Source organism: Heloderma suspectum, chromosome 4 (genome assembly GCF_057233095.1).
Source record: "Heloderma suspectum isolate Gila_16-S chromosome 4, 16-S_ref, whole genome shotgun sequence".
Taxonomy (NCBI): Eukaryota; Metazoa; Chordata; class Lepidosauria; order Squamata; family Helodermatidae; genus Heloderma; species Heloderma suspectum.
Genome location: NC_139461.1, coordinates 23,812,012 through 23,837,781, shown reverse-complemented (window position 1 = coordinate 23,837,781; position 25,770 = coordinate 23,812,012). Strand labels below are relative to the sequence as shown.

The following is a 25,770-nucleotide window of genomic DNA, read 5'->3' as shown; positions in this document are numbered from 1 at the left end:
CAGATGGTCTAGCCTATGGACACAACCCGCCAGAAAGTTCTCCTATGAAAGCCCTGTTTAAATAGAGGGTGGCTGCACAAGAAATAGATGGGGATAGATGGATACCCAAGAGCTATCATGGCCCTGTCCATTGTTTCAATGGGGCTTGCACTGGAGGACTTCCCACTGTATTACACTCAAGTTAATTAGTGGGAATGAAGGATCATCATTTGGAGTTTCCAGTTAGGGCACCAGAATATCTTGGGCCAGCCCTAGAACACTTGACATTGAGTCTGCACAGATTCCCTCTGCAAGGTGATGAGTGTGTGCTATGTTTGCGCCTGAAGTCCGTGCATATCTCCGCAGAGGAAGAGATGCACATTCAGCTTTGAATGTTCTAACACAAGCATGGGAGGGGGAAACCCAGCTCAGTGGCACTCCTCCTGCTTGGTTACAGCCTTATCAGAGGCCTCTCCAATAAAGATCAGATGGTGCATCTGTTGCTGGACTATACCACTTCAAAGTGCAGGCAAGGGAGCCCTACTTTTGAATGTTTCCTCATGTTAAACAAAACGTCCTGCTCATTCAGAACTAGCATCTCAGAGAGGGTCTGGGAAAATGGTCTCCCTGACACGCTAGATTTGAATGTGCACGGAACTGAGTTTTGGTGGTTTTATTTGTGGAAGAGCATTCAAGCAGTCACTGCCCAGCTTAGCATCTCAGGGGGTACAATCTAGCAACAGATAAATCAAGGAAGTCTACTGATCATATAGTTTAGCTCTGAGCTGAAACTTTCGACAAGGAAATCAAAGTCAACCACACTTTCACCACAGAACCCAAGGGAAACATTTCAGTTTGCAACTGATAGCCTTTTATACCCTTTCTAGCACGGATCTACTAGCAGCAGGTCCCCAGATTCTTACCCTCAACAAGAAATAAAATGTAGATCCAGACCTCCTAAATATAGCTGGCACTTCATGAATAAGTAGGTCTTAAGGACCTTGTTCACCTTAAAAGCTTATGCTGAAGTGTTTCCTTCTCTGGTTTAATTAATTGCATATTCAGATTTAAAATGTATGGAATCTGGGACATGACATTTGGGATAAACTAAAAACAAGGGCACATAACAGGAGGAGGGAAATAAACCAACACAGCCCCCAAATTAAGAATTCTTCAAGATAAAACTAAACATTTGGGAGGCTGTTACTGAGGGGCTCAGCCACACTGCCATTTTAAGAATTCCATTACCACCTTGTCTCCAGTTATCTCCATTTTGCTCAAGGAGATGAATCAAGCAGAGGCCTGAGGAACCAGGTCAAGATAGCCTGTATGTATCTGAGGCAGAGCAGCAAATGGTGCCCCCCACCCACCCAAGTCAAGGTACACAGGACTCAAAGTTAGCTGAATTATTTTGGTACATGTGCCAGAAAATGCCATAAGCACTTCTCCCCCTCCATGGCCGTAGAAATACAAAAACAAGGTAAATAATTAGTAATTTGTTGCCCTTTATGACACCCAAAATTCGCTGCCTGAGGCGACTGCCTCACTCTGCTTCATTGTAGGGCCGGCCATGCTTGTTGTATAAACAGGTGTGAGAACTCCAGATAAATGCAAATGCCTTACAGATCTATTCCTAACTCCTACTGCAATCAAGCCATCCCAGGTGCATCATTTTAAACTTCATTGTCACTGGAAGCCCAAGTGGCCACAGCAGCTCGGAGTGCCTTTTACCAGCTTTGGCTGGTTCGCCAGCAACAGCCTGTCCTGGACAGGAATAGCTTGGCCACGGTGGTACAGGCATCAGTAACCTCAAGACTGGATTACTGCAATGCGCGCTGTGTGGGGCTGCCCTTAAGGCTGCTCCGGAAGCTGGAACAAGTGCAGAATACAGCAGCTTGGTTGTTGAAAGGAGCTGCCCCTTTTCAGGATGCAACTCCTTTGCTGAGGGAACTGCACTGGCTGCCTATTCACTATTGGGCCAGGTTTAAGGTATTAGTACTAGTGTACAAAGCCCTAAACAACTTGGGACCAGGATACCCGAGAGAGCGTCGTCTTCTTTACCAACCTGCCCAGACACTGAGGTCATCAGAGGGCCTGTCCCTGGTGATTCCACATGGACCCATGGCCTGGCTGGAGTCCACCAAGAAAAGAGCCTTCAGTGTGGTGGCCCCCTTCCTGTGGAACTCTTTGCCTTCGGAGGTCAGACAGGCACCAACTTTGTATTGATTTTGGCTCCTCCTGAAGACATTGTTATTTCGAGAGGCCTTCCTCGAGTGACCAGCTGCTGTTTATTAAGTTCAGAATCTGTTTCTTTTAAAATGCTTTAATTGTTTTAATATGGTGTTTTATTCTTTTATCTTTGTTATTCACCACTCTGAAATCTTTTGATGTGGAGCAGCATATAGATATTGTAAATAAATAAATAAATAAAATAAAATAAAACTGGCCAATCCAGGGCCCTAGCAAAGGAAAGCTCTATGCCAGAGGGCACATTAACATTCATTAGCATTTCTTAAAATTAGGGGCCTACTCACAGTATTTACACACAGACTTCCCCCTTTGCACTCTGTAGTTTTGCACTCACCACCCCCATGGCAAGCCTACCAAAATCCTAGGTACCTCGTAACCCTTCTTTTGTTCTTTTGGAGGAAATCACTCCCCTAAACCAGACTCTTAAAACAAATTATTTCCAATAAAAAGTTGCTTTTGCTCAGGCTGCTGCCTGTAGCTAGGTTTGCTCCCCCTCCTACAATCTTCCCCCAGTTTTAATTCCCCGCTGCCATGATTATTAGTCTGTTATTGGTCTAATCAGGGTACCAAGGGAATGCACAGCCTTGTTATTCCCCACTCCCACCCTAAGCTATTCACCCCAAAGCCTCATGGCATACAAAGGTTAAGGGGCCTGCTGGGGCTTCAGTTCCCCGCTCCATCACAGATTCACAGAAGGATAACCCCTAAGAGCATAGAAAGCTTCATTACACCGAGGCAGACCACTGGTCCATCTAGGCCAGCATTGTCAACACTAACACTAACTAATAGCAGCAGCTCTCCAGGATTTCAGGCAAAATTTCCTTCTGCCCTACTGGGAAATGCCAACAATTGAACCTGGGAACTTCTGCAGGACCTTTGCAGTCCAACTCAAGGGGACAACTGACAGACTCACAGCACTCAACTCCTTCCCTAAAGAGAAACCCTTTTCCCCTCTTGCTCTGGAAATTGCACTCCAATTTCCTCTCCCTTCCTCTGTCCCTGACCTCTCATTACCTCTCTAAGCCCCCTCATGCAAATTCGCCACATTGCCTTCATCAACACATTGTTCATACTCCCAATGTCCTTCCTCTTCCCCAGTTGGGATCTCTATGTGTCCACCTGGCGTCTCTCGCCTTCCCCTCTCCTCCTTTGGCATCAAGTTCTTCCATCAGTCTCTTTCACACTTCCTACTACACACCACCCCTTAGATTTAATGAAATAGCTGCCGCCGGTCACATTTGAATGCCCCTTGTGTATATTCTCTTATTTTTGTAATACACTATATACATGATTATTCTAACTTCTGGCTTGAGTGTCATTCCTAAATCCCTCCATTTGAGAGTCCAGCTTTAGATCTATTGCTCTTCCCCCCGAAGCACCCCAATTCCTGCCCCTACACACCGTGGCTATCCTAGTATTTATCCTAAAGACCCTGTTGGCACCTGTTCCTCCTGTACACATCACATTACATGTGTTGACAAGGACACGCAGTAACAGTGGTAACCTCAAGTTCGCCACTGTGAGGTGGTGGCATTTGCAGGAGAGAAACAACCAGCAGAAGGGTGATTAATCCTTCTCCAGGAAAAGTAACAATAGTCATGTGGGAAGGGTTAAGCACCCAACACACCTGCCTGCTGTTTCTCCCTGCAAACAACTCCCCTTCCAAGACCACTACTTCACACAGCAGCAAATATATGGATGGGATATCCGTATTTACCCCTGAAAGCGAAGTTCATTCCTCAAACTATCCACACCTCTGGGCTCCAAAAGAGCCACAGAGATAAGTTAAGAGACACAACATTGTACAGATCAGCCGGAGATTTTAAGATGCATATAAAATACCCCTTTTTGCAGCCACCTGAGAATCAAAAAATCATTAGCTAAGATCCGCTGTAGAGAAAATGGCTCACTGCAAGAGAGGGCTTAGAATGCCAAGGAAGTTGCTCTCTTGGGGAAGGTTTTCACCCAACATTCATAGCACATTCACACACTATTAAAGCAACAAGGGCATAAAATTGATGTAGGCAGCTGAGTTGCAAGTACATTGCAGTCCTGCCACTTCCTTCTAACTCTGGTCAAGGATATGGAACTCTGAGAAGGAGAAAAATGGTAGTGCATTGCAAGAGGAGAGAAGGATGGATGTGGGTGTATCCTACTACTCCAGGCAAGGCTACAGGAGATGAATGTGATGGAGCCAGTTAACCAAATGTTCTCGATTTCTCTATCTTAATTTTTTTTATTAAGATATCATCAACAAGCACAAAAATCAACTGCAAAAGTAGAAGACAAGAGAGATCTTCCCATTATTCACATGTGGCACAGGATTCAACTGATTGATGTTTAAGCTAATCTCCCTCCTAACTTCTGATTCTCTACTGGCCAGTTTCACTGCAATCTAAGTAATGTTACTGCCAATTAAACTAAACTGCATGATCCTGTATCAAATAAGATCAAAAATAGTTCAAAACCACTTAGTTTCCCTGGAAGCTTTACAATAAATGAGCATGTCAATCAGGATAGCTTTACTAAACATAACCTGCTACAATAACTCACATCTAAGGACTTGCAAGCATCCAATTTGTGGTATCGACTCAGACTTCACAAAATGCTTTCACTCTTATTTAGCTCCAGTGCACGCGAACTATGAAGAAAGAGCCTAGATGAGGAATTATGAGCTGAACATAATAATATCACAACAGATACTGATATGTGCATCAATTATTGAGGAACATGGGCAGGAGGGTGCTGATGCACTCATGTCCTGCTTGTGGGTTCCGGGTCAATACCTGGTTGGCCACTGTGTGAACAGAATGCGAACTAGATGGGCCCTTGCTCTGATCCAGCATGGCTCTTATGTTCTTATCCAGATCTAAAATTTATATAATCAAGGATTTAACAATGAGCATAAACTGAAACAGACACAGGAAGAAGGATCAACATCCAGCAAGACAGAACAAAGGGGAATTCTAGTCTTTTGTTTATTTTTTCCTTTATTATTTTATTTGTTTTATTTATTATGACCATTTATCTGGATGGCTGTAAGCTTCCAAACTTGGAGGCTTACGGCCATCCAGTGGAGAGCAGGAGGAGGGAAAGAGGGCATGCCCATGGGCGGGAAGGGACTGGGGAAGCCAGCTTATGCCATATCCCCAGGCTGAGCAAATTCCCTTTGCCTTCTTCATTCCCTTGCTGATGATAATGGTGGCTTTGTGCTAACATGCAGTCGTGCTAACCATGGTTTTCACATGAATCTCAACCTGAAACTGCAGAAGGGAGGAGAGTTGGGAGGGTGCGGGTTCCTGAAGCTGCCTCCTGATATACAAACCATAGATTGCCAGGACACAGGAGTACATCTGTTCGAAACCAAAGTTTATTCAAAGTGAGGACACAAGCAGTAGATTAAAGGAAGAATGCCACTGCATCCATATAGAAGACCAGGTGGACAGAAAAGAGATTGAGACATGGTATCATGAAAAGAGCTTACCTAAGCTGAGACTGCAGTTTCCCTGCTTTGTTTATGAAATCTTCCCAAACTGGATAGCTTCCCTGGAAGAGAGAGAAACAAAAATACAAAAGAATGAAGTATTTACTTATTTCCATACCGCCCAATAGCTGAAGCTCTCTGGGCGGTTCACAAAAATATGTTATCTGTCTGTCTGTCTTAATTTTGACAGCCTTCTACAGTTTTGTCTTAAAGCCAACTGGGAGTAGCAGAAGCCAATGCCCATGTGCTCAGCCTCACTCCAACAATTTATTTAAAACATTTATATCCTGCCTTTCCTAAAAAGTTCAAGGCAACTAATGAAGACAAATATTCAGATACCATCAGTGGAGACTGGCAGCTCCGATGTCAGTGGGGCAGTGAATCCGCTCCGGGTTTCAGTCAGAACTCTGAAGGAGCTATTCAAGGTTGATAGCTCCTTCAGGGTTCTAACTGGTTCTGACTGAAACCTGGAGCGGATTCACAGCCCCAGTGACATCAGAGCCACTAGCCTCCACTGGATACAATAGGAATGCTGACTATTTTGAAAAATGTTGTTCCTCCATTTCCACTTGGCACCAGACAGCCACTATGGTGAAGTCTTCCAGGCAAGGAACTTGTTCTTATGTTTTCCTCAAAACCTTTGGGAATTAAAGGCAAAGGAAAGAAAGCAAAAAGCATAGGGGAAAGGGCGGAGGGAGGGGTTCTACCAAACAGCTACACACTGCCTCCAATCCAAAGCTGGAGCTGGTTGGAGCTAGCTCAACAGGAATATGTTTTCTTTAACCACTTCTGGTAATTACACAAGGGGATTAGGAGAAACAAGCTCTGTTTTCCCACAGTAAAAATTGGTAAAGTGAGGTTCACTGTGATGATGGTACAAAACCCCTGGTTTAAGATTATGCAGACTTTCAAACTGCATGAACCTCTTCATCAGCTCCAATTCTCAACTATATAAAGAACAGTTACATATTAACAGAAATGTTTTTAGTCATGGGATTTTTAAAGAGATTCCAAGTAGGCACAAAGAGCAATGCACGGACAAAATATTATAGCCCATCTGTATAGACTAGTTTTCCCCAGCCTCCAGATCTATTTCATAGGAGGTTTTTGCAGCATTCCCCCGAATTTCCAATTTTTCTACTGCAAAAATTGAAAAGAATCATAAGCCACCACTTCACCACCCACCACCCCCAACAATGGATTTTTCCCACACAAATTTTCAAACAAGTCCATAGTAATCTGACATCTAGGATGAAAGCAATCAGAACTAATAATCTCCTGGACCTATTCCACCTGCTAAACCCCTCTTCCCTTCACCCTCTCCCAACTGTCAACTGACAAAATTCCCATCATCCCAACTTCATTCCATGCTCTCTTCAACTTCTCCCTTCCCACATACCTTAACATTACATACTCGAAGTGATCTCCTCCCCTTTCCCTCCAAACACAAACCCCAAACGTGGTTCATTACAAATGCATTAGGTTAGAAGTATTTTGCCATACTGAACTTTAATTTCCAACAAAGCTTTCTTTCCAGGTTCATTTGAAAAGTCAAATTCAGCCCAACTTGCCTATCTTTTTGCAAAAAAGTAGAACTGCTCTGGGTCAATATAACATCTATTTCATCAGTCCTGGGCAGTCACTTCCCTGGAGACATTGCCCAGGGACCTATTAAACAGACACCATTTTGTCAACGATTAGACGCCTCATGAAACTAGTACACAGCAGTTCTATGCTCAGCAAGACACCTGTCAACCCTTACCGATGAAGTACACGAGTTTCAAGCAACTCCCATCCCAGCCTCGACCTCACCCGTTATAGCAAAATAACCAAACAAAACAACCGTTCATTTAGTCATCATTACATTTCTTGTCTAGCTGGTTACCTTTCACTGAACATAGCTTTTATGACCCCTTCTCTCTCACAACAATCACACGCTGCTCATATAGTTTTTCGCTCTACTATAGCTTGAAACCAAGAGCTGCTTGTTTGTCAAGTTTCACTTTTACAACCTGAAACTTTCAGTGACCAATTACATTATAATAAATTATTAGATTTATATAAGGCTGGAATAAAATCACTCACTGCTGGGAGCAACATTTCCAGCAATGTAAAAACAACAACCATTCCAACGTTTTGCAATACTGCTTGTGCAAATGTACTCAGTCTATTCATTTACGAGCTTTCCGCATCCTGGTGCTTGCCAGATGTTTTGGACTACAGCCTCCAGCAACCTCAGCCAATATGGCCAATGGTCAAGAATGCTGGGAACTGTAGTCCAGCTGACAAAATTCTGGAGGGCACCAGGTTGGGGAAAGCTGATTTACACCTATGTGGGTGTGGCTCTTTCTCCCTCTCTCTCCTGATTTCATTATCCTCAAGGATGTCATCATCACATATGGAGGGGAAAGTGGAGTCATGCCCAGTAGGAATACCTTCCCCATATAGCCTCACTCCCCACACATTTGGCGCATGTGACAAGGGGCCCTACACATATACCAGCATACAAGCACAGAGCTCTTCCACACTGTGCGCGCGGGGGGGGGGGGGAGAATCCTACACAAATCTTTTAATGTGCGATGGGATTCATCTGAACCCTTATGCACTCAAATCTCATTGGCCATGTCGTGCTGTGACATCATCCCATTTACTGTATGGGCTGGAATCATCCATATGTCTAATTCCAACAAAAATAGTACCAGGGGCGGAGGGGCAACAATACTGAAGCAGCTGCTGCTGGGGAAATAATGGCAAATAGTCAGGGGGAGGTGAGGTGAATTATCAACCAATAATTATTTGGGGGAAGTAATCCCTGGCACAAGAATCATCCCAAAAATCAAAACTGGAAGATCTCCAGCATATCCCTACATCTATAAAAATGTTCCCAAATTCTTCTTCCTTTAAAACAAGAGGCATCATAATTAAAACGAAACAAAGTTTGTCTTCATAGGACAAAAAGTCAAAAAGTTCATCATCCTAGAGGCATGACAGTACTGTCATTAACTGTGTACTACAACCCACCAAATTATGGCCTCAGACAAACACACCCTCCTGTTTAAGGAAAGATCTCTCCTGACACCAGCTTATTAGTCCTCTGTAAAGGTACACAGGGCCTTCTGACTTTCTGCCTTTATCTTTCACAGCTCATCAGCTATACCAACAGGCATAAAATAATAAGCTTTTATTTCAGGTGAATTAACCTGTTAACAGCTACTTTACTTACCTCCCTGCCTCTGTATTAACAGTCACAGAGATCAGAAATTTCATTCCATATTGTAACCACATACTGAAGGGGTGGGAATCTACGCCTTTATGCCTGGATGATAATGGATAACTAATCCAGGTTAATTAATATTCCTCAAGCAGTCTTGAATATGCACAACATTGATTTTTTTAAAAAATGGGATAATTGTATTTAACCAATCCACTTAAAGCTCCAGAAACTCCATCTGTGGCTCCCCCCCCCCCCGACAAGGAGGAAACAGTTGTCCAAAATGTGTTCTGTCAAGCTGTTCTGAGACTCTGACCAATGGAAATTTAGAGGAATATTTTGTGATGGACACTGGACAACATGATCATCAGCACCACGGCTTGCACTTTCCAATATCAGAGCTTTCCTATACATTTGAGTAGAAAAACTTTACTGAAAAGAATCTACTTATAAGAAGCAATGTTAAATCAGGCTTTCCTATTCCTCCCCGCTATTTCCCTCCCAGATATAGCCAGTGACAAATTAAAGGGCTGGGAAGTGACCGGAGGCAAAATCTGCGCGCCAGCAGTAATGGAGCAGTTACTGCAAGTGTGCAAATTTCCCCTCCATTTACTTTCTAGCCATTAAATTTGCGTATATTTCCCAGTCCAAAAAAAAGTGCAAATATTCCTGAATTTTTATTTTTAAACCTTACAGGGTGGCAGAACGGGACAGAGCAAATGGGACATCTGCACCAGCAGTATTTATACCTCCCCCTACCCTGGGGCACCATTCACTCTGTCCCATGCAGCCGCCTTCTCGGGGGGGGGGGGGTTGTTGTTAGCTGTCAGGGAACTGTAGCAGTAAGGAGCTCCAAAAAGGAGTTAATGTCTCCCCTTTCTGGAGTAGCTGGCAAGGCAGGGAAGTGTTGAAAAGGTGGAGGACACTAAGAAATGTCAGTTCAAGACTTGAAAGTGAGAGGATCACATCACCAAGGGGGAGATATTGTCCCACCCCTGCAGAAAGAAGGCCAGGTTCACACAACACAACATTGTGGCTAGCTAGGGTTGCAAACTAGGTCATTGTCTTACTATTCTTTGTAAGCCATTCTGGGAGCCTTTTTGGCTAAAGAGTGGTGTTAAAAAAAAAACTTTAAATAAAGTGCATCATTTTCATTCATAGCATATCCATATGCACATGACATCGTCACGCATATGCACACTGTCAGCAAGCACATTCCTGCTGTATTATTTTCCTGGTTTTGTACCCTCCAATCCTGGCAAGCAGCCAAAAGGGCAAAATTCAAGTCTGTTAACATCTAGCTGGTTTGCAACCTTTCTCCTTTTACCTTCCCTACTTATCTGTATCAAAACTTCCAGCATTCCATTAGCTGTAGTCACCCAAGCACACTAATCAGAATCAGAGTTCTACTGCACATAAAGATCCAGCACAACTCATGGGGCCCACTAGCAGAACTTGAAAACACCGCAATGATGTCCTACAAAAAAGAGAGAACCTTCACCACTGTGGCATGTCAGCATTTGCTTTGCTAGAGCAGCTAACAAACTGTTTTACTGACCCATGGTGACATCTGTTGCATAAACATTTCAGTCGATCAATAAAAGGCCACTTGGCAAGCCAAAAGTACATGGCTACAACGAGCAAATACCACTGCATTCCCCTACTCAATATGTAGAAAGATTTGCAACCCTAAACAAACTACCAGAACTCTTGCAAAATATTTTCCCCTCTCTGGGGGAGGGGGAAATTAGCAGTTCAGCATGAAGTTCGCATTTGCCTTTTCCAAAGTTAACCAGAGCTGAAAACACATGGAGAACAAGGGTGGGGGGAGAGAATCACATCTTAATTTACACTACTGAAGCTTCCATCCTATGCATATTTATTCAGGAGTCAGCCTTAATGGACACTGTGGGACTTGCTTCCAAGTAAACACACGTAGGATGGCACTGAAACATACATTTTAGCACAAATGTTTGGGCTCTCCCGATAGGTTTTGCAGTGAGAAAGCTATCAGCTGGTGAAAACTGTCCTAGAGGGACTGGACTTGGGACTAGAAAAAGAGGGGCTGTTGAAATAGCAGGGAAAGCAGTTGAAGTAAAATCACATAAGATACTGCTGTGAGTGAGGCATTAATAGTGCAATCCTATATATATCTCCTCAGAACGAAACCTCACTGTGTTTAATATCACTTACTCCCAGGTAAGGATTGAGCCTGTTCTACTTCTAGGATCAGAGGCACCATGCCTCTGAATCCCACCCAATGGGAAACAGAAGGAGAGGACTGTTACCTGCGTCTCCTGGTTGTGGCAGGGCTGTTCTCAAGGCGAGTCAGGGAAAGCCAACACCTTTTTCATCGTTTTGATCAAGTTAATGCTTTAGAACTACCATTATTTTATCATGTCTTTCATGGTTGGTCAAAGGCCCAACCGTATTCAATACGCTTCATCCCCTGTAGCAGCCAAGTTATGATGAACATATAGCAAATTCTTTGGTACACAGATCTATTTTACACTGCTGGTTTTTATTGCTTCCCCCCGTCCACCCCCATCCTAGGCAGCAAGTTGAGAAATGAATGAACTGAAAAAAACCACCATACGTTATGTATTAACCAGCATTCAGTACGTAATTACACAGACGCTTCCTCCTCAAACACTAGTTCAATTGGTAATATTTTTACGCAGAAATGCACAAACTCCTTCCTAAGCTATGACACTTCCAAACCTTTTTGCAGCATCTGTGGCATTGTGCCTGACTGGGAAGAAAAGACTTTAAAGCAACAGTTCCCAAACTTTGCTAAAGTAGGGTGCTCCCAAGCCAGAATATGACTACCCAAGACACACATCTTTGTCATGCGTATTCTTGGCTTCTGCTGAAAGTCATACTGATCAAGTTGTGAGAGCACTATTAACCAAGTTGTTGGGCATGCCACACCACCCCTTGATTGGCCACCCCCAGGACTGTCAACTCTCCCATGCTCCTGCCACTCACTATGGCTTCTGGCACCCCCAGTTCTGAACATCATTTTCCCTGACAACAGCAAGCATATGCATGCACAGACACATTATAGCAGCAAAGGTTCCACATTTATTGAATTTATATACTGCTCTTCGTACGAAATCACAAATTGATTTGCAAAAGAAAGAATAAAAATCCAAAACACATGCAGCGATAAAACAATGCTATTTCAAACCCTACAAATTCAACCAGCAGCTAGATAATACAACAGGTTCCTGTTAGTCCTCTGTAGCACTTACACATTTAAATGAATGGGACAAATTAGCCACAATTAACTTAAGTCCCATTCATTTCAATGGGTTTATTCTATGTAGGACTAACATTGGATACTACCTAAACTGTTATAAAAAAAAAAAAAAAGAGGATTCCAAGGTCTCCTGAAGAACATCAAATATCAAAAGGACTCAAAGGCCTGGATGAAGAGATGTGTCTTAAGTAGTCAGAGAAGCTGAACTGCTGAAGATATCCAGTGCATCTCCAAAAGCACAGAATTCCATAATGAAGGTGCCACAACGAAGAAGGCCCTTGCTTGGGTCACCACTCCTTGGGCATTGCCCATAGGCAGGGCTACAATCAGTCCCCCCTCCAAAGATCTCAAAGGCCGGATTGCTACATACATACTGGGAGAAGCATTCCAACAAGCACTTGGATCTGAAGCTGTTCTGTCCAGTATGCAAGAAGTCCCAGGTTCAACTCCCATAATCTCCTGATCAGAAGCTACCAGGTAACAAGGCTGGGGAAAAACCACTACCCAAAACCATGGAGAGTTCCTGCCAGTCCAAAGTAGCCAGCACATGGATAAATGGCCCAATCAGTGATCCAACTCAGTTTAACACAGCTTCATACATTCATTATCAGACACCCATACACAACTGCTCAGCAAGTGGTGGCTCCTTTTTCGTGCCCTGTCCCTATACAGTTGCCAATGCACCACCCTTCCTCAATGAAAGATATCATCCTTAGCTCAGGAGAAGGACAGTAAGAGGGTACAAGGAGAAGAAAGATCCTCCTCCAGAAGTTGTCTGCTCCTCCTTATGGAGCATGCCTCCCACGTTCAGAGCAACTGCTTTAAAATCTAAAAATAGCTACCCATTTACACAGCTATGCCATACGTTGAAAGAAACCCCAATGTGCTGACAGCTGCTTGGTTGATTGTTTCCAAGATCAACACTCAAGATCAGAGGATAAAAATCAGAAGAGTTTTTTTTTTCTTCCTCCCCTCTTCCCAAGTCCAAAAAGAAACATACTGCAGCTGTTTATAATGGCAAAGAATTGCAGAGCAAGGAAGACCAGTTGGTTGCACTTAATTACAAACCAACAAGTGAACAATCAGCTGTATTTTGGCTCAACACAATGCGCTGGCAAAAATATCTTCTTTAAAAAAGGAAAGGAAGCTGCAGAGAGGATAAAAACATATGCAGAATACTCACCCCAATCAGTGTCCGGATAAGTTTTAAGCAGACATGAGGCTATGTCCAAGGCCCGCATTCTATTGCATGATGTTATGAAGTGGTCAAATAGGGGGGAATCCTACAGTTACTGCATTTTTTCCCCACATTGTTTTTTACCATTCTCGTTCAATTTGACAGAAAAGAAATTGCTCTTGAAAAGAAATTCAAAGGAGGAGAAATTTCAGAGAAATTCTCATGGGTTGGGGCTGGGCTTCTCGTGTGTACCTTACTTATGAGGTGTGCATGAGTGTCCTGTCTGTCATTGTACAATAATCTCTGTGGCAGCCTGTAGCCTCCTCAGCTTCCCACACTTCAGTTAAAGCCATCATGAAGAAGACATCATGAGGCAATTCCTCCCATGGGGATTTTTCAGTTCAGAAAGTGCAGGTGGCCTGGAAGGCTGCAGAGCAATGGAAAGATGTATAATAGAGAGAGAAAACACACACAGCACTCTCAGCCACCTCGCAGTGATTAGGTAAGCTCAAAAATACCACCAAAATTAAAAATTCTGCCTTAAAAAAATGGAAGCCTCAACACAGTTGGTGCTGTTGCTACCTACAGAAGGAGTGCAATAAACCAAAAACCCATAGGAAAAAAGAAACTGTGCTACAACCCCTGCCAATAGTGAGCCCTATCTGTGAGAAACTGTTGGAGAATGTCTCCTCCCCTAGGAGAAATTCGGCAAAATTGTCCCCCCAATTTCTCTGCCCACAAACAGGCGGGAGAATTTTGAGAGGCCATTGTGCACAGCTCCACCTAGAGCTGTACAAACAAAACAAAAACCCAGCAGACAAAGCTTACGAGTCCCAACTCTGGCACAAGAACCTCATGTAGCGGATTTCAATAACGGTTCATGTAGCATGGTCTTAAGCATGTTTACTCAGTAAGTGCCACTGTGTTCAGTGTGGCTTATCTCCAGGTAAGTATGCACGCTCTGCATACTCAGCATACTTACTAATTGCCCAAAGCATTTCACATACATTATCATGATAATCCTTACAAACAGGCCCATAGGAGAGGCCTGCATCAATAGCATCAAGTTGCAGTTGGGAGCCTGAGGCTGACAGAGGGTTGCACATGTAAGAGCCATGCTGAATCAGACGGAAGAGCTCCCTAGTCCAGCATTCTGTTCCCACAGTGGCCAAGCAGCTGCCTATGGGAAGCACACAAGCAGCACATGGGTGCAAAAACACCCTCCCGCTAGTACTCCCCAGCAAATGGTATACAGAGGCATACTAACTCAGATACTGGAGGTAATATACAGCCATCGTTAGTAGCCATTGACAGCCCATAGATAGCCTCTGCTTGCCCAGGACTACCCAGTGACTTTATGGGCAGGGTGAGGGTTGAATTACAACTGATTACAGCTCTGTCTCTTAGCCACACCCCTCAGTGAGGTGTTTCAACAGCTGACATGGCTGCAGCACAAACCTGCCACACAGGATACCTGCATACCAATGCCCTGTTTCAAGGCATGCTAGAAACCACAAAGCTACTAGGACCAAAACAAAGGGGACACAACCTCATACAAGCCACTACCTCTGTTTGTTCATAACAGAAAAAGACACAGTGAATGGGTTTTTTAAAAAAAACTACTAATGGTATGAGGGAAATCTTGACCTTGCAAGAGTCAAGATCACACACTCGTTGTTGTTCAGTCCTGTCCGACTCTTCGTGACCCCATGGACCATAGCATGCCAGGCCTTCCTGTCCTCCGCTCTCTCCTGGAGCGTGCTCAAGTCCATATTCATTGCATCGGTGATGCTATCTAGCCATCTCATCCTCTGCCGTCCCCTTCTCCTTTTGCCTTCAGTCTTTCCCAGCATCAGGGTCTTTTCCAGGGAGTTTTCCCTTCGCATTAGGTGGCCAAAATATTTGAGCTTCAGCTTCAGTATCTGTCCTTCCAATGAGCACTCGGGGCTGATTTCCTTTAGGATGGACTGATTTGACCTCCCTGCAGTCCAGGGGACTCGTAAGAGTCTTCTCCAGCACCACAGTTCAAAAGCATCAGTTCTTCAGCGCTCAGCCTTCCTTATAGTTCAGCTCTCACAGCCATACGTTACTACTGGGAAAACCATAGCTTTGATTAGACAGACCTTTGTCGGCAAGATGATGTCTCTGCTTCTGACTATGCTGTCTAGGTTTGCATAGCTTTCTTCCCAAGGAGCAAGCATCTTTTAATTTCATGGCTACAGTCACCGTCTGCGGTGATCTTGGAGCCCAAGAAAATAAAATATGTCACTGCTTCCATTTCTTCCCCTTCCATATGCCAGGAAGTGATGGGGCCAGATGCCATGATCTTAGTTTTTTTAATGTTGAGTTTCAAACCAGCTTTTGCAATCTCCTCTTTCACCCTCAACAAGAGGCTCTTGAGATCCTCTTCACTTTCTGCCATTAGGGTGGTATCGTCTGCATATCGGAGGTTGTTGATAATTCTCCCGGCAATCTTAATTCCGACCTCTGATTCATCCAACCCGGCGTTTCTCATGATGTACTCTGCATATAAGTTAAATAAGCAGGGTGACAATATGCAGCCTTGTCGTACTCTTTTCCCAATTTTGAACCACTCGGTTGTTCCATGTCTGGTTCTTACTGTTGCTTCTTGACCTGAAGGGAAGCGAAAAGCAAGGGAGAAAGGGGAAGATATAGCCAACTGAATGCAGAGTTCCAGAGAATAGCAAGGAGAGACAAGAAGGCCTTCTTAAATGAACAATGCAAAGAAATCGAGGAAAACAACAGAATGGGAAACACTAGAGATCTCTTCAAGAAAATTGGAGATCTCAAGGGAACGTTTTGTGCAAAGACGGGCATGATAAAGGACAAAGAAGGCAGGGACCTAACAGAAGCAGATGAGATTAAGAAGAGGTGGAAAGAATACACAGAAGAACTATACAGGAAAGATCTTAATGTCCCTGATAGCCATGATAGTGTGGCTTTCGAGAGTGAAGCCAAGTGGGCCTTAGGAAGCATTACTAACAACAAAGCTAGCGGAGATGACAGTCACACACTCATACCCATCTCATTCAGGAACAGGAACCCATGGCGCTACAGCTTTCTTGGCCCTCACCCCTCCCAATGGCCGCATGGCCTAGCTTCTCCTATTTGTCATGTGTGGCATCTCTGAATAGAAACAAAAATTTAAGAGGGAGTATGAAACCATAGAAGTCCAGTAGTCAGAACCACCACCAATTCCAATGCATTTACTGAGTTCAATGGGCCTTACTCCCAGGTAAGCATGTATAGGATTACATGCTTGAATAATAATCCAATTTGACGAAACCAGCCTTTCTCAATTTGGTGCACTCCAGATGTGCTGGACTTTAGTGCTGATAATCCAGAGTTGTAGTCCAACACATCTAGGGGGCACCGGGTTGGGGAAGGCTAGTCTGGGCTAATTAACATTAGGCTGCCATCTGACAAGTCAGCTTACCATCTTTTTTGGACTGGTCAAATGCCAACTCTAATAATAGGAACTAGTGCAGAATAAGTGTCACCCTTCTAAGGACAAGAACCACCATTTCAAAGTGTTGGGGTGCATTCTCAAAATAGATTTAAGCAGATGAGTTCATTTCCAATACACTTTAACCACTTTCATCCACACAGTTGTGTGGGGTCTGCATCCCGCCTCCCCCGCTCCGTCTTTTAACACATGCTTACAAATCCACTCAAACTTATGTTTATCAGTGTCTTATCCTGGATTAGCCGCCACCTCCCTTGATTACAACCCTCTCTCCACCCTTTAAAACATCCTTTGGAAGAACAGAAAACGCCCAATAAACATGATGTTTAAAGCACATCAAGCAATGACTTCCCTTATGCAGTGATTTTTGAAATGCCGTTGTTTTGACACTGATCCAGTATCAACTTTGAAAGAAAGAACAATTCTCAACTCCACAGCAAACACAACACACAAAGAAACCACATATGGATCCAACTGGGAGTACAGCAGACATCAGTCAGTTGTAGTCAATGGCCCACGTACTCACTGACGAATTTTGCCAAAACTTCACAGCCCATGAACTGGCATTTTTTAAGAATCCACAGCACAGCTTTCTGGAACTTTCCCAACCATTTCATTTTATTTTTATTTTTTAAATAGGCAGAAGAACATAAGAAGCGCCCTGCTGGATTAGACCAAAGGCCTAGCATCCTGTTTCCCCACAGTCACCAACCAGATGCCTCTGGGAAGCCTGCAAGCAGGACATGATTGCAATAGTTCTCTCTCCTGTTAATGCACTCCAGTGACTGGTATTCAGAGGCATACTGCTGCCTTTGATCCTGGAGGGACCATAGAGCCATCACAACACCCATGGAAAGTGGGGAATGTTTAATTAAATCCGAAACATACATTACAATCACTACAATGATGATGAAGTATTGCGTCGCTTCCTGCCACAAAAAGCAATCTTGAAGAGACTCACACAATACAGAAATCCATAATTCATATAGCAGAAAACCCTAAATCAATATATAAAGCATCAGCACAATACAAATACAAATGAAAACATAGTCTAAAAACAACACAATATGAAAGTGTTTATCCACAATACAGACAATTATTTTTTAAAAATTTCTTACACATTTGCAAAGAACCCAAGGCAGCTTACACGGTCATCCTGCTCTGCATTTTATCCTCACAAGAACCCTATGAGGTAGCTTGGGCTGAAAGCCAGTGACTGGCCCAAAGTCACTCAATAAGGTTCATCCTCGTGAGTGATTAGAACCCTATCTAGTCCCAGTCCAACACTCTAGCCATACCACCACACTGGCTCTCTTTCCTACCTCACAGTGAAGAATGAATACAACAGCAGCCCACAACAATTAGGCCATAATTAATGTCCAACTGGCTGGGAAAATAAGTAAGTCTTTGCCTGGCACCCAAAAGATGACCATGCTGGTGCCAGGCAAGCTTCCTTGGGGATAGCATTCCATAAACACAGGGCTATCACAGAAAAGGCCCATTCCCAAACTGCCACATGCACCCCCAGAGCTTCTCTCAGAGGGGACACACAGAGAAGGGCTATGAAGCTGACCTCAGGGAGGGGATAGATTCCGATGGGAAAAGGCTGTCCACGAAGTACTGGGGCTCCAGGCCATGTAGTTCATAGGTTAAAACCAGGACTTTGAATTTGGCCAAGACACAAATTTAGCAACCAGGGCAGGCAAGCCAGGACCAGACTTATAGTTCATTTCTCACTATTAAATTTGAGGTTAAATTTAAATCATACTGAACAGATTTTTTAATAACAAAATCTATAATAATGAACAGCAACTAGGGTTACCAGATTTCCTTCAATTTAAGGGGTGTTCCTTGTTTTCTTGAACATCACAGCCACATGTGTGTAAGAGATATCACTATTTCAAGGAAGAACTCCAAAATATCCCTTCCCCCATGTCTGAAATTACAATCTGGTGACTTTTAAGATTAACTGTCAAAGGTTGCCACAGAAGACCAAGAATTTGGACAGCTGGTGGACTATGACATCTGGGAAAACACAAGAGGTTCTTTGGGATAAGCAGATCAGTGTTTCAATGGCAGCCTTTTTTAGGATCTCAAGATCCTGAATGTCCCAGGTTAACATGCTATTGCAACAAGTAGTCAGTTCAAGCTGTTCAGAACTCTGACACATGGGCTGCTGAAGTCCTGGAAGTCTCATCTGCACAAAGGAAATTTACCCATTATTTCACAACAACCAAACAGGTGGCAGCTGAACTGGAGCAGTTAAAACCATGTCCAACAAGCATGGACAAGGACAAATTGTTCAATAGGATTTGTCCTTGTCTCGGCTTGCAGCTGAACCAGTGCTCAAAGCTACACCCACTGCCGACACCCATGCCAGGTAATCCTAGAAGTTCTTGGCTTTTAATCTGTCATCTGGAAATTCTCCCCACAAAACCAAAATCTGAAATATTTAAAGCTGCACCCAAAAAGGATCCCCACGTTTTTACAGCAATAGGACCGTGTTGCTCCACTGTGAGAGCACAACTAGCCTGTGCCAAGGAAATAGGTTTTGCGGGAGGGAAAGAGAGACTTCTTTGCTGTGACTTTGGACTGTGTGCCACAATCCAATAAGCAAAAGAGAGAGAGCGTGCACATAGTTTAGGAGCATAGAAAACCAGAATTAAGCTTCTGTTAAAAAAAAAAAAAGGCAAACTGACACTGAGGATGTGCTCTTCTTCCTGCATGTTTGCTAAACAAGGTGATATTTATACTACTATTGCTAGCAATAGTAATATAATAACATTATTAAGTTAATAATTTCTTCGTATTAAGTTACCTTGTATTACGCATCTCAAGCATATACTTTACAGTACTTTTGCATTTTATTTCTCCCTGATGGCCTACTCAAAACATTTTTATATGTTAGATTTTTTTTAAAGCTTAATAAACTTGGTTTCCTACATCTTTTGATTGCGTCCCTTCTCCCTACACGCATACTTTTTGCCTTTTGGTCAGATGCGCTATGTTTTGTTTCATTTGACAATCCAGTTTAAAGTATTTACAGCCCAATTCTAAAGCTGTGAGAGCAAATCTAAGTGCAACAGTATTCACAGGGCTTACACCCAAGTGTACACAGGATTGCAATCTTAGTTGTATCACTACGTTTTCATGAGAAGCTGTTATATAAAAATTGAGATCAGGCACACAGCCCAGTCCTGTGACACATTTACTCAGAAGAAAATCCCAGTGAATTCAGTGGGTCTTATTTTCAAGGAAGTGTGCATCGGATTATAGCCTAAATTGGCATTACTTCTGCATACAATTAGCAAAAGCAAATTACCATTTTAAAAAAAAATGCTTCATTTAAGGGTTGGGTGTGAACTTTGTGAACAGCGAGATTTGGTGAACACTTCATGCATCCGATGAAATGGGCTCTAATCCACAAAAGTTTATGCCATGGCCTATCTGTTGGCTTTTAAGGTGCCACTGGACTCTTCTTTGTGTTGGATGTTGTTAACAGCCTAAGATAGCTCCCCCTTTTGGAACTTGTTAGCAAGTTTTACTTGACTGAACATTGCAAAATTGAATATAAAATTGATATATTGTTTTCTCTCTTATCCTCAGAAGCTGTTCTGTAATGTTCAGTGTAAAAAAAAATACGTTTCCGCTACTACAACTGATGGTTTGCTTCCTTTAAAAGGCATCCACCATTCTGTTCAGCTCTACAAAACTGATGTGTATTTAAAAAAAGGAGGAGAGAGAGAGAGAGGGAGGGAGAGAGAGAGAGAAATGTTTCAGATGAACACTCCTTCAACTGCAGGTAGCAGCTCAGTACAATTTCCAAGATTTGTCTGCTTCCTGTTGGAAAGAATGGAAGGGTAAGTTCTGCTTTTAACCATTCACAGCAACATTCCATCTGGCGGAAGACAACATCTGCTAAAATGTTCCCACTGTTGAAGTGGACTTAATGAAAATGATTGCAGGTTTTGTTTTAGAGCCCCTCCCTCCCAAGAGACTTGCAGGCCGCTCAACAAAGGAAGATCTGGAACCCAATCACATCACAAAGAGTTCATTATGACATGCTCCTAACGTACAATGCTCCTCTCATCCACCCACATCTAAAGAAGCTGCACTTCTAATATATCCAGAGGTCTGCTCAGATGAAAATACAAAAGAATAAGATGTTTTTTAAAAGATGACAACAACATCCACCCAACACACACACACAGGCTGAAGCCCCCATCCACTGCCCCTTCATTAACAGTTCCTTCGTAGTTAAAGAACTGGGCAAACATCCAGCCCTCACCCACAGCTTCCAAAAATCAATCTTTCATCTTCAAGTGCCATCTCTCCTTCCTTCCCGACTTTTGGCAGGAAAAGGGGTAAGGGAAAATAACGTATTATGCTATCAAAAACTGCAACAAAGCATCCTAAGCATAAATTTTAGAGTGTACGTAACACCACTGTCAGCTGGATTTTGCTCATCATCTGTTCTCCTAAACTAGTTTGTGTCTGCCTTTCTAGCGAAGAAGCCGCTACACTTCTCCTTCCAAAAAAAAAAAAAAAAAAGACATCATGCCCATGATGAAAAAGAATAATGCAAGGTTTTCTGACAGCCACTTCACCTCTCATTGTCATATAACTATGCTGAAATGGCTGGAGATCACTTCTTCAAGAACAAAACAAGAACCCAGCATTTTAATCACATAGGAAACTGCCTTATATTACCAAGACAGACCATCGGTCCATCTAGCCCAGTACTGTCAACACTGACTGGCAGCAGTCCTCCAGGTCTTCATTCAAGGATTCTTTCCTCGCCCTACCTGGAGATGCCAGGGATTGAACCTGGGACTCCTCCAACCCTCAAAGATGCATCATGAATTGAGGCCCTTTTGCAGATGATGGGGCTGTTCACACAACACACTAACCCACAGTCACTGGCTGAGCATGAGCTGTTGCTGAACCGTGGGTTGTCTGTTGAACTGTGGGTTAGCGTGCTATCTGAACTCAGGACATTTTCCATAGGGTGGCTTGTTAACAACGCAGTGTGGCTTGTTATCCACCCTGAACAACCCAACAACGAGCCATGGGTTCTCAAGGCGGCTTGTTTGAAAAAAATAAACCACACTGCACGGTTAACAAGCCACGCTGAGGAAAACACCCTGTGTTCACACAACACGCTAACCCACAGTTCAACAACAGTTCACACTCAGCCACTGACTGTGGGTTAGCGTGTTGTGTGAACAGCCCCAACACAGGCAAAAGGACCTGTGCTGTGTGAACCCAGTCAACAATAAGCAACCATATGGTACCCAACCATTAGCTGATAGCATTCACACCTTACAGTAGGCACTAGCTACTTCTCACTGGATCCTTCTAAGTAGAAATGTTGGGAATTGAACGAGTGACCTTCTACATGTAAAGCAAACACTCATCCACTGAGATGTATGGCTCTTTGCATATGGTGCTTTTAGTCACAAATTGAAACAGGTCTCAACCAAAAACCTAACTACAAGAAAGTCAAAATATGGAGTGCTAGAGAGAAAGCGTAACACTTTGAGACAGGCACCATTATTGCAACTACAGGCACAACATGCACGTATTGTCCAGTCTTGTGTTTAATTCTTCTTCCGGTCACCATAGGCAACTAGAGATTCCATCCAGGCAAGTGCATGGAACTCTATGCATTCAAGTGAGTAGGGTGGCAGAGAAGGGAGAGGTTGCTCTGTCCCACCTCTGCCAGCCCACTGGGTTTCAGTGCTGGCCACAGAGGAAGGCAAGGCTGAGATGGAGAGAGGATGGAGACCTGTCCCCCTCTGCGAGCCCACTTAGTAGAAGCCTTTTTCTTTTTAATAGCTGGCTAAAAGGCAAACTTTGTTTCCACTAGTAGCCTCTTAGCAGCCTACTAAAAAACAAAAAAATCAGGCCAGTAACTTTTCTGCCTTTATATGCAAGCCTACTGGCAAGCTGTCTGTACTTTGCCCCCACCTAAACTCAGATCAGCTTTAAGAACACAGAAAATGTCTTGATAGATCACACCAAAGTCCACCACTCCGTTTTCCAACAGCAACCAATTGCCACTGGGAGCTTGCCCAAGAGGCACAAACCTCATGGCCTTTCCCTGCTTGTCCCCAACATCTATTTATTTATTACATTTCTATAGCCAAAGCTCTCTGGGCAGTTTACAAAGATTAAAACATTTAAAAATACAATATACAGATTTTAAAAGCCAATTCCATAAAAAACACATGAACAGAATATACAAGAACATATATCTAAAACAACTTCAACAAGCAATCTCAAAGCAGACAACCATAACCATACGCCATTCCAGGATCAATTAACGCTTATCATATGCTGCCAAATGCCTAGTATTTAGTACAATCTAGTAGCTAAAGATATACTGCCTCTGCATATAGAGGTTCCACTTAGGTGACACAGTTCACAATGTTCGATGAGAGTGATAACTGTACTTCTAGGAAACACAGCTACATGTGTCAATTCACAATATATGGGTTTATTTGGACCCAATATAAGGGTTTATTTAGTACCTTGCTCCCCACCCCCGCTAGTAAGGAGGAGGAGAGCAGCAGATACACATGTAGAAAAATGAAACAAAAATGGTATTTGAATAATGTCAGGCTTATACCTTCCCCCGGACCTGGGGAATTGGGAGGGGTGGGGAGGAGAAAGCATCAACAATGAAATAAATATCGATAGCCCTCTTTTATCATTCATTGCAGTATATATACAAATGCTTTCCTTAGTTCCAGCCCCACCTCAGGGGCTTTGAATATGCAGTGCTGGTTCTACAGCAGGTCTCCTATTTTATAATCATCATCACCCAAAGGTTCTATTTAGACTAACAATTAGAACAATCCCAAGGGGCTCTGGGAAATCTCGGGTCTCGGAGGTAAGAAAAAAGAAAAAGAGAGAGATGCCAATGCACAGCCAAAAGAGAAACCTGCGAACAGCTAAGTAATTTCTTTTCTTTTCGCCTCCGACGGGGGAGCCGAGATTAAACAAACAGCAGCCCATCGGGGAAAAGCGATCTGCAGCTGATGTCAATGCAAGGGAGGATTCCTCCATCTGCATGCAACGGGGCGGGGGAGGGGGCGGGGGGCGTTTTGGTGATTCCCCTCCAACCCCCAGCAATCATTTCAATGCAGGTGGAATTCAAAGAGCCGATTTGCAGGCGGGGATCTACTGATCGAGGTCGGCTCGGGGGGGGGCATCTCGCGACCCCCACCCACCCCACCCCGGATGCACGCCTTCTCAGCCTTACCTTCATGTCACTGATGGTGGTCTGGAAGAGTCCTCCAAGCGCGCTACATTCCTTTTCTATCACAGCCTCCATTTTTCCCCCCAGCGCCGAAGGACACCGAAGAAACTGCTGCGGTTTCACAACCAATCTTAGCCCCCCACCAAATATATATAAAAGATCAAACCTCTTACTGCAATTCCTACCTCTCAAGGGGAGGGGGAAAAAACCAAGAAAAATCGGAGTTTTCCTTTTAGGGAAAAATAAGAATTCAATCTCAAAAGCAGCAGATCCAAGAGCTAACCCCCCTCGCTCCAATCTACCTTCTGTAGCCCCCGATGTTATCGTTATCTAACCACGTAGCTCCTATTGCAACCCTACCCCGAGGAAAGTCCCACGGATAGAAAAGATCAAGCCGCTTCTATCCCCCACACACAAGGATAGCAACAAAACCCATCGTTTTCCATTCTGACTCATGCCCGCACACACAAGTAGGCAGGATCGGGCTGGGGTCGGAACTGGAGAAGAGCCGCAGCAGCAGCGCAGGCTGTTTAAAAATGCATCGGATGCACCAGGAGATCTGCTGCCTCCCACAACAACCCCCTCCCCCGCATCCAACTATTCATTTAACAGCTGCAGATCCGATCTTGCACACACGCACACAAAACAACAACCCAAGACTCATTCGCTCGATCTGCCGCTTCCACTCAAAAACAATCAAAGCTTCCAGTTAAAAAAAACAACGCCCCTTTGCAAAATTAAAATTAAGCAAACACTCGTACACTCCACCACCCCTTCAGAACCCCTATTGCATTGAATGCATCACACCTAACAGAGTTAAGAGGACGGGAAGGAAGGTTAACACCGGTGCTTTTATTCGCACACACCGGATCTGCTGCTTTTTAGACAAAATCCCCCCAAAGGTAGCAAATCAAAACACAAAGAAAACCCCTTCCCCGCTCAAAATGCCTTCCGGCGTGCTGATTCCTCAGTTTGCAATCCCCTCCCCGCTCAGCGACGCGCTGGCTGCCTCCACTACAAGTCTTTTCTCCTCTACTGTAGTGCCGAGGCAAAGCTGCACGCAAGGGCGCGCTGAAGCAGCTGCTGGTTCTTTGGAACCTTGTTTCCCCGGGAAGGCGCGTCACGAGCGCAGAATGCCCGGGCCGCGGCTTCTGATTGGCCGGAGAGGGGAAGAGCTGGAAGAGTGAAGTCGCTGGCTCGTTCTCGAGCGCCGCCTAAGGGGCGACCGTGCTCGAGCGCCAGGAAAGGAGCATGAGAGCGAGGAGGTCGCCCGCACGAATCCCCACCTGCGGTGCCAAAGATCCTCTAAGCAATTTCTATAATAAAAGCACTTAGGGCGCAATCCGTGCTGGCCGGGGAATGCTGGGAGTTCTAGGGCTTTCTTCTGTCTAAACATGCGTAGGATTGCGCGCTTAGGGAAGGAAAGTGTAGTATTAACAGTAAACACGGTACCTCCTGGGACATATTTACCTCAGTCTTTAAAAATGATGATGATGATAAATTCCAAATACAAACAAATGAAGAAAAAATGTCCAAAATCCATATCGTGTAATATCTTTATGAGGCCAACACAAAGATCACCCAAAAATGTGCAAGCTTTCCAGATTTCCAGATCTTTTCATCAAGCAAGACGTTACAAAAAGCAGGGGGGTAGAA

General features: G+C 43.9%; 1 protein-coding gene across 5 annotated transcripts in view; it reads right to left on the bottom strand.

Moving 5' to 3' along the window:
* Positions 1–25,244, bottom strand: part of MTSS1 (MTSS I-BAR domain containing 1) — a 164,356-nt gene extending 139,112 nt beyond the window's left edge. For all 5 annotated transcript variants that reach the window (XM_084848842.1, XM_084848843.1, XM_084848845.1 and 2 more), the window contains exons 1-2: positions 24,118–25,244; positions 5,714–5,775 (exon numbers count right to left, since the gene is read on the bottom strand). In XM_084848842.1, the coding sequence (XP_084704968.1) occupies positions 5,714–5,775; positions 24,118–24,189 (134 nt within the window). In that variant the 5' untranslated portion in view covers positions 24,190–25,244. The remainder of the gene's footprint in view (positions 1–5,713; positions 5,776–24,117) is intronic.
* Between the last annotated feature and the right edge of the window lie 526 nt (positions 25,245–25,770).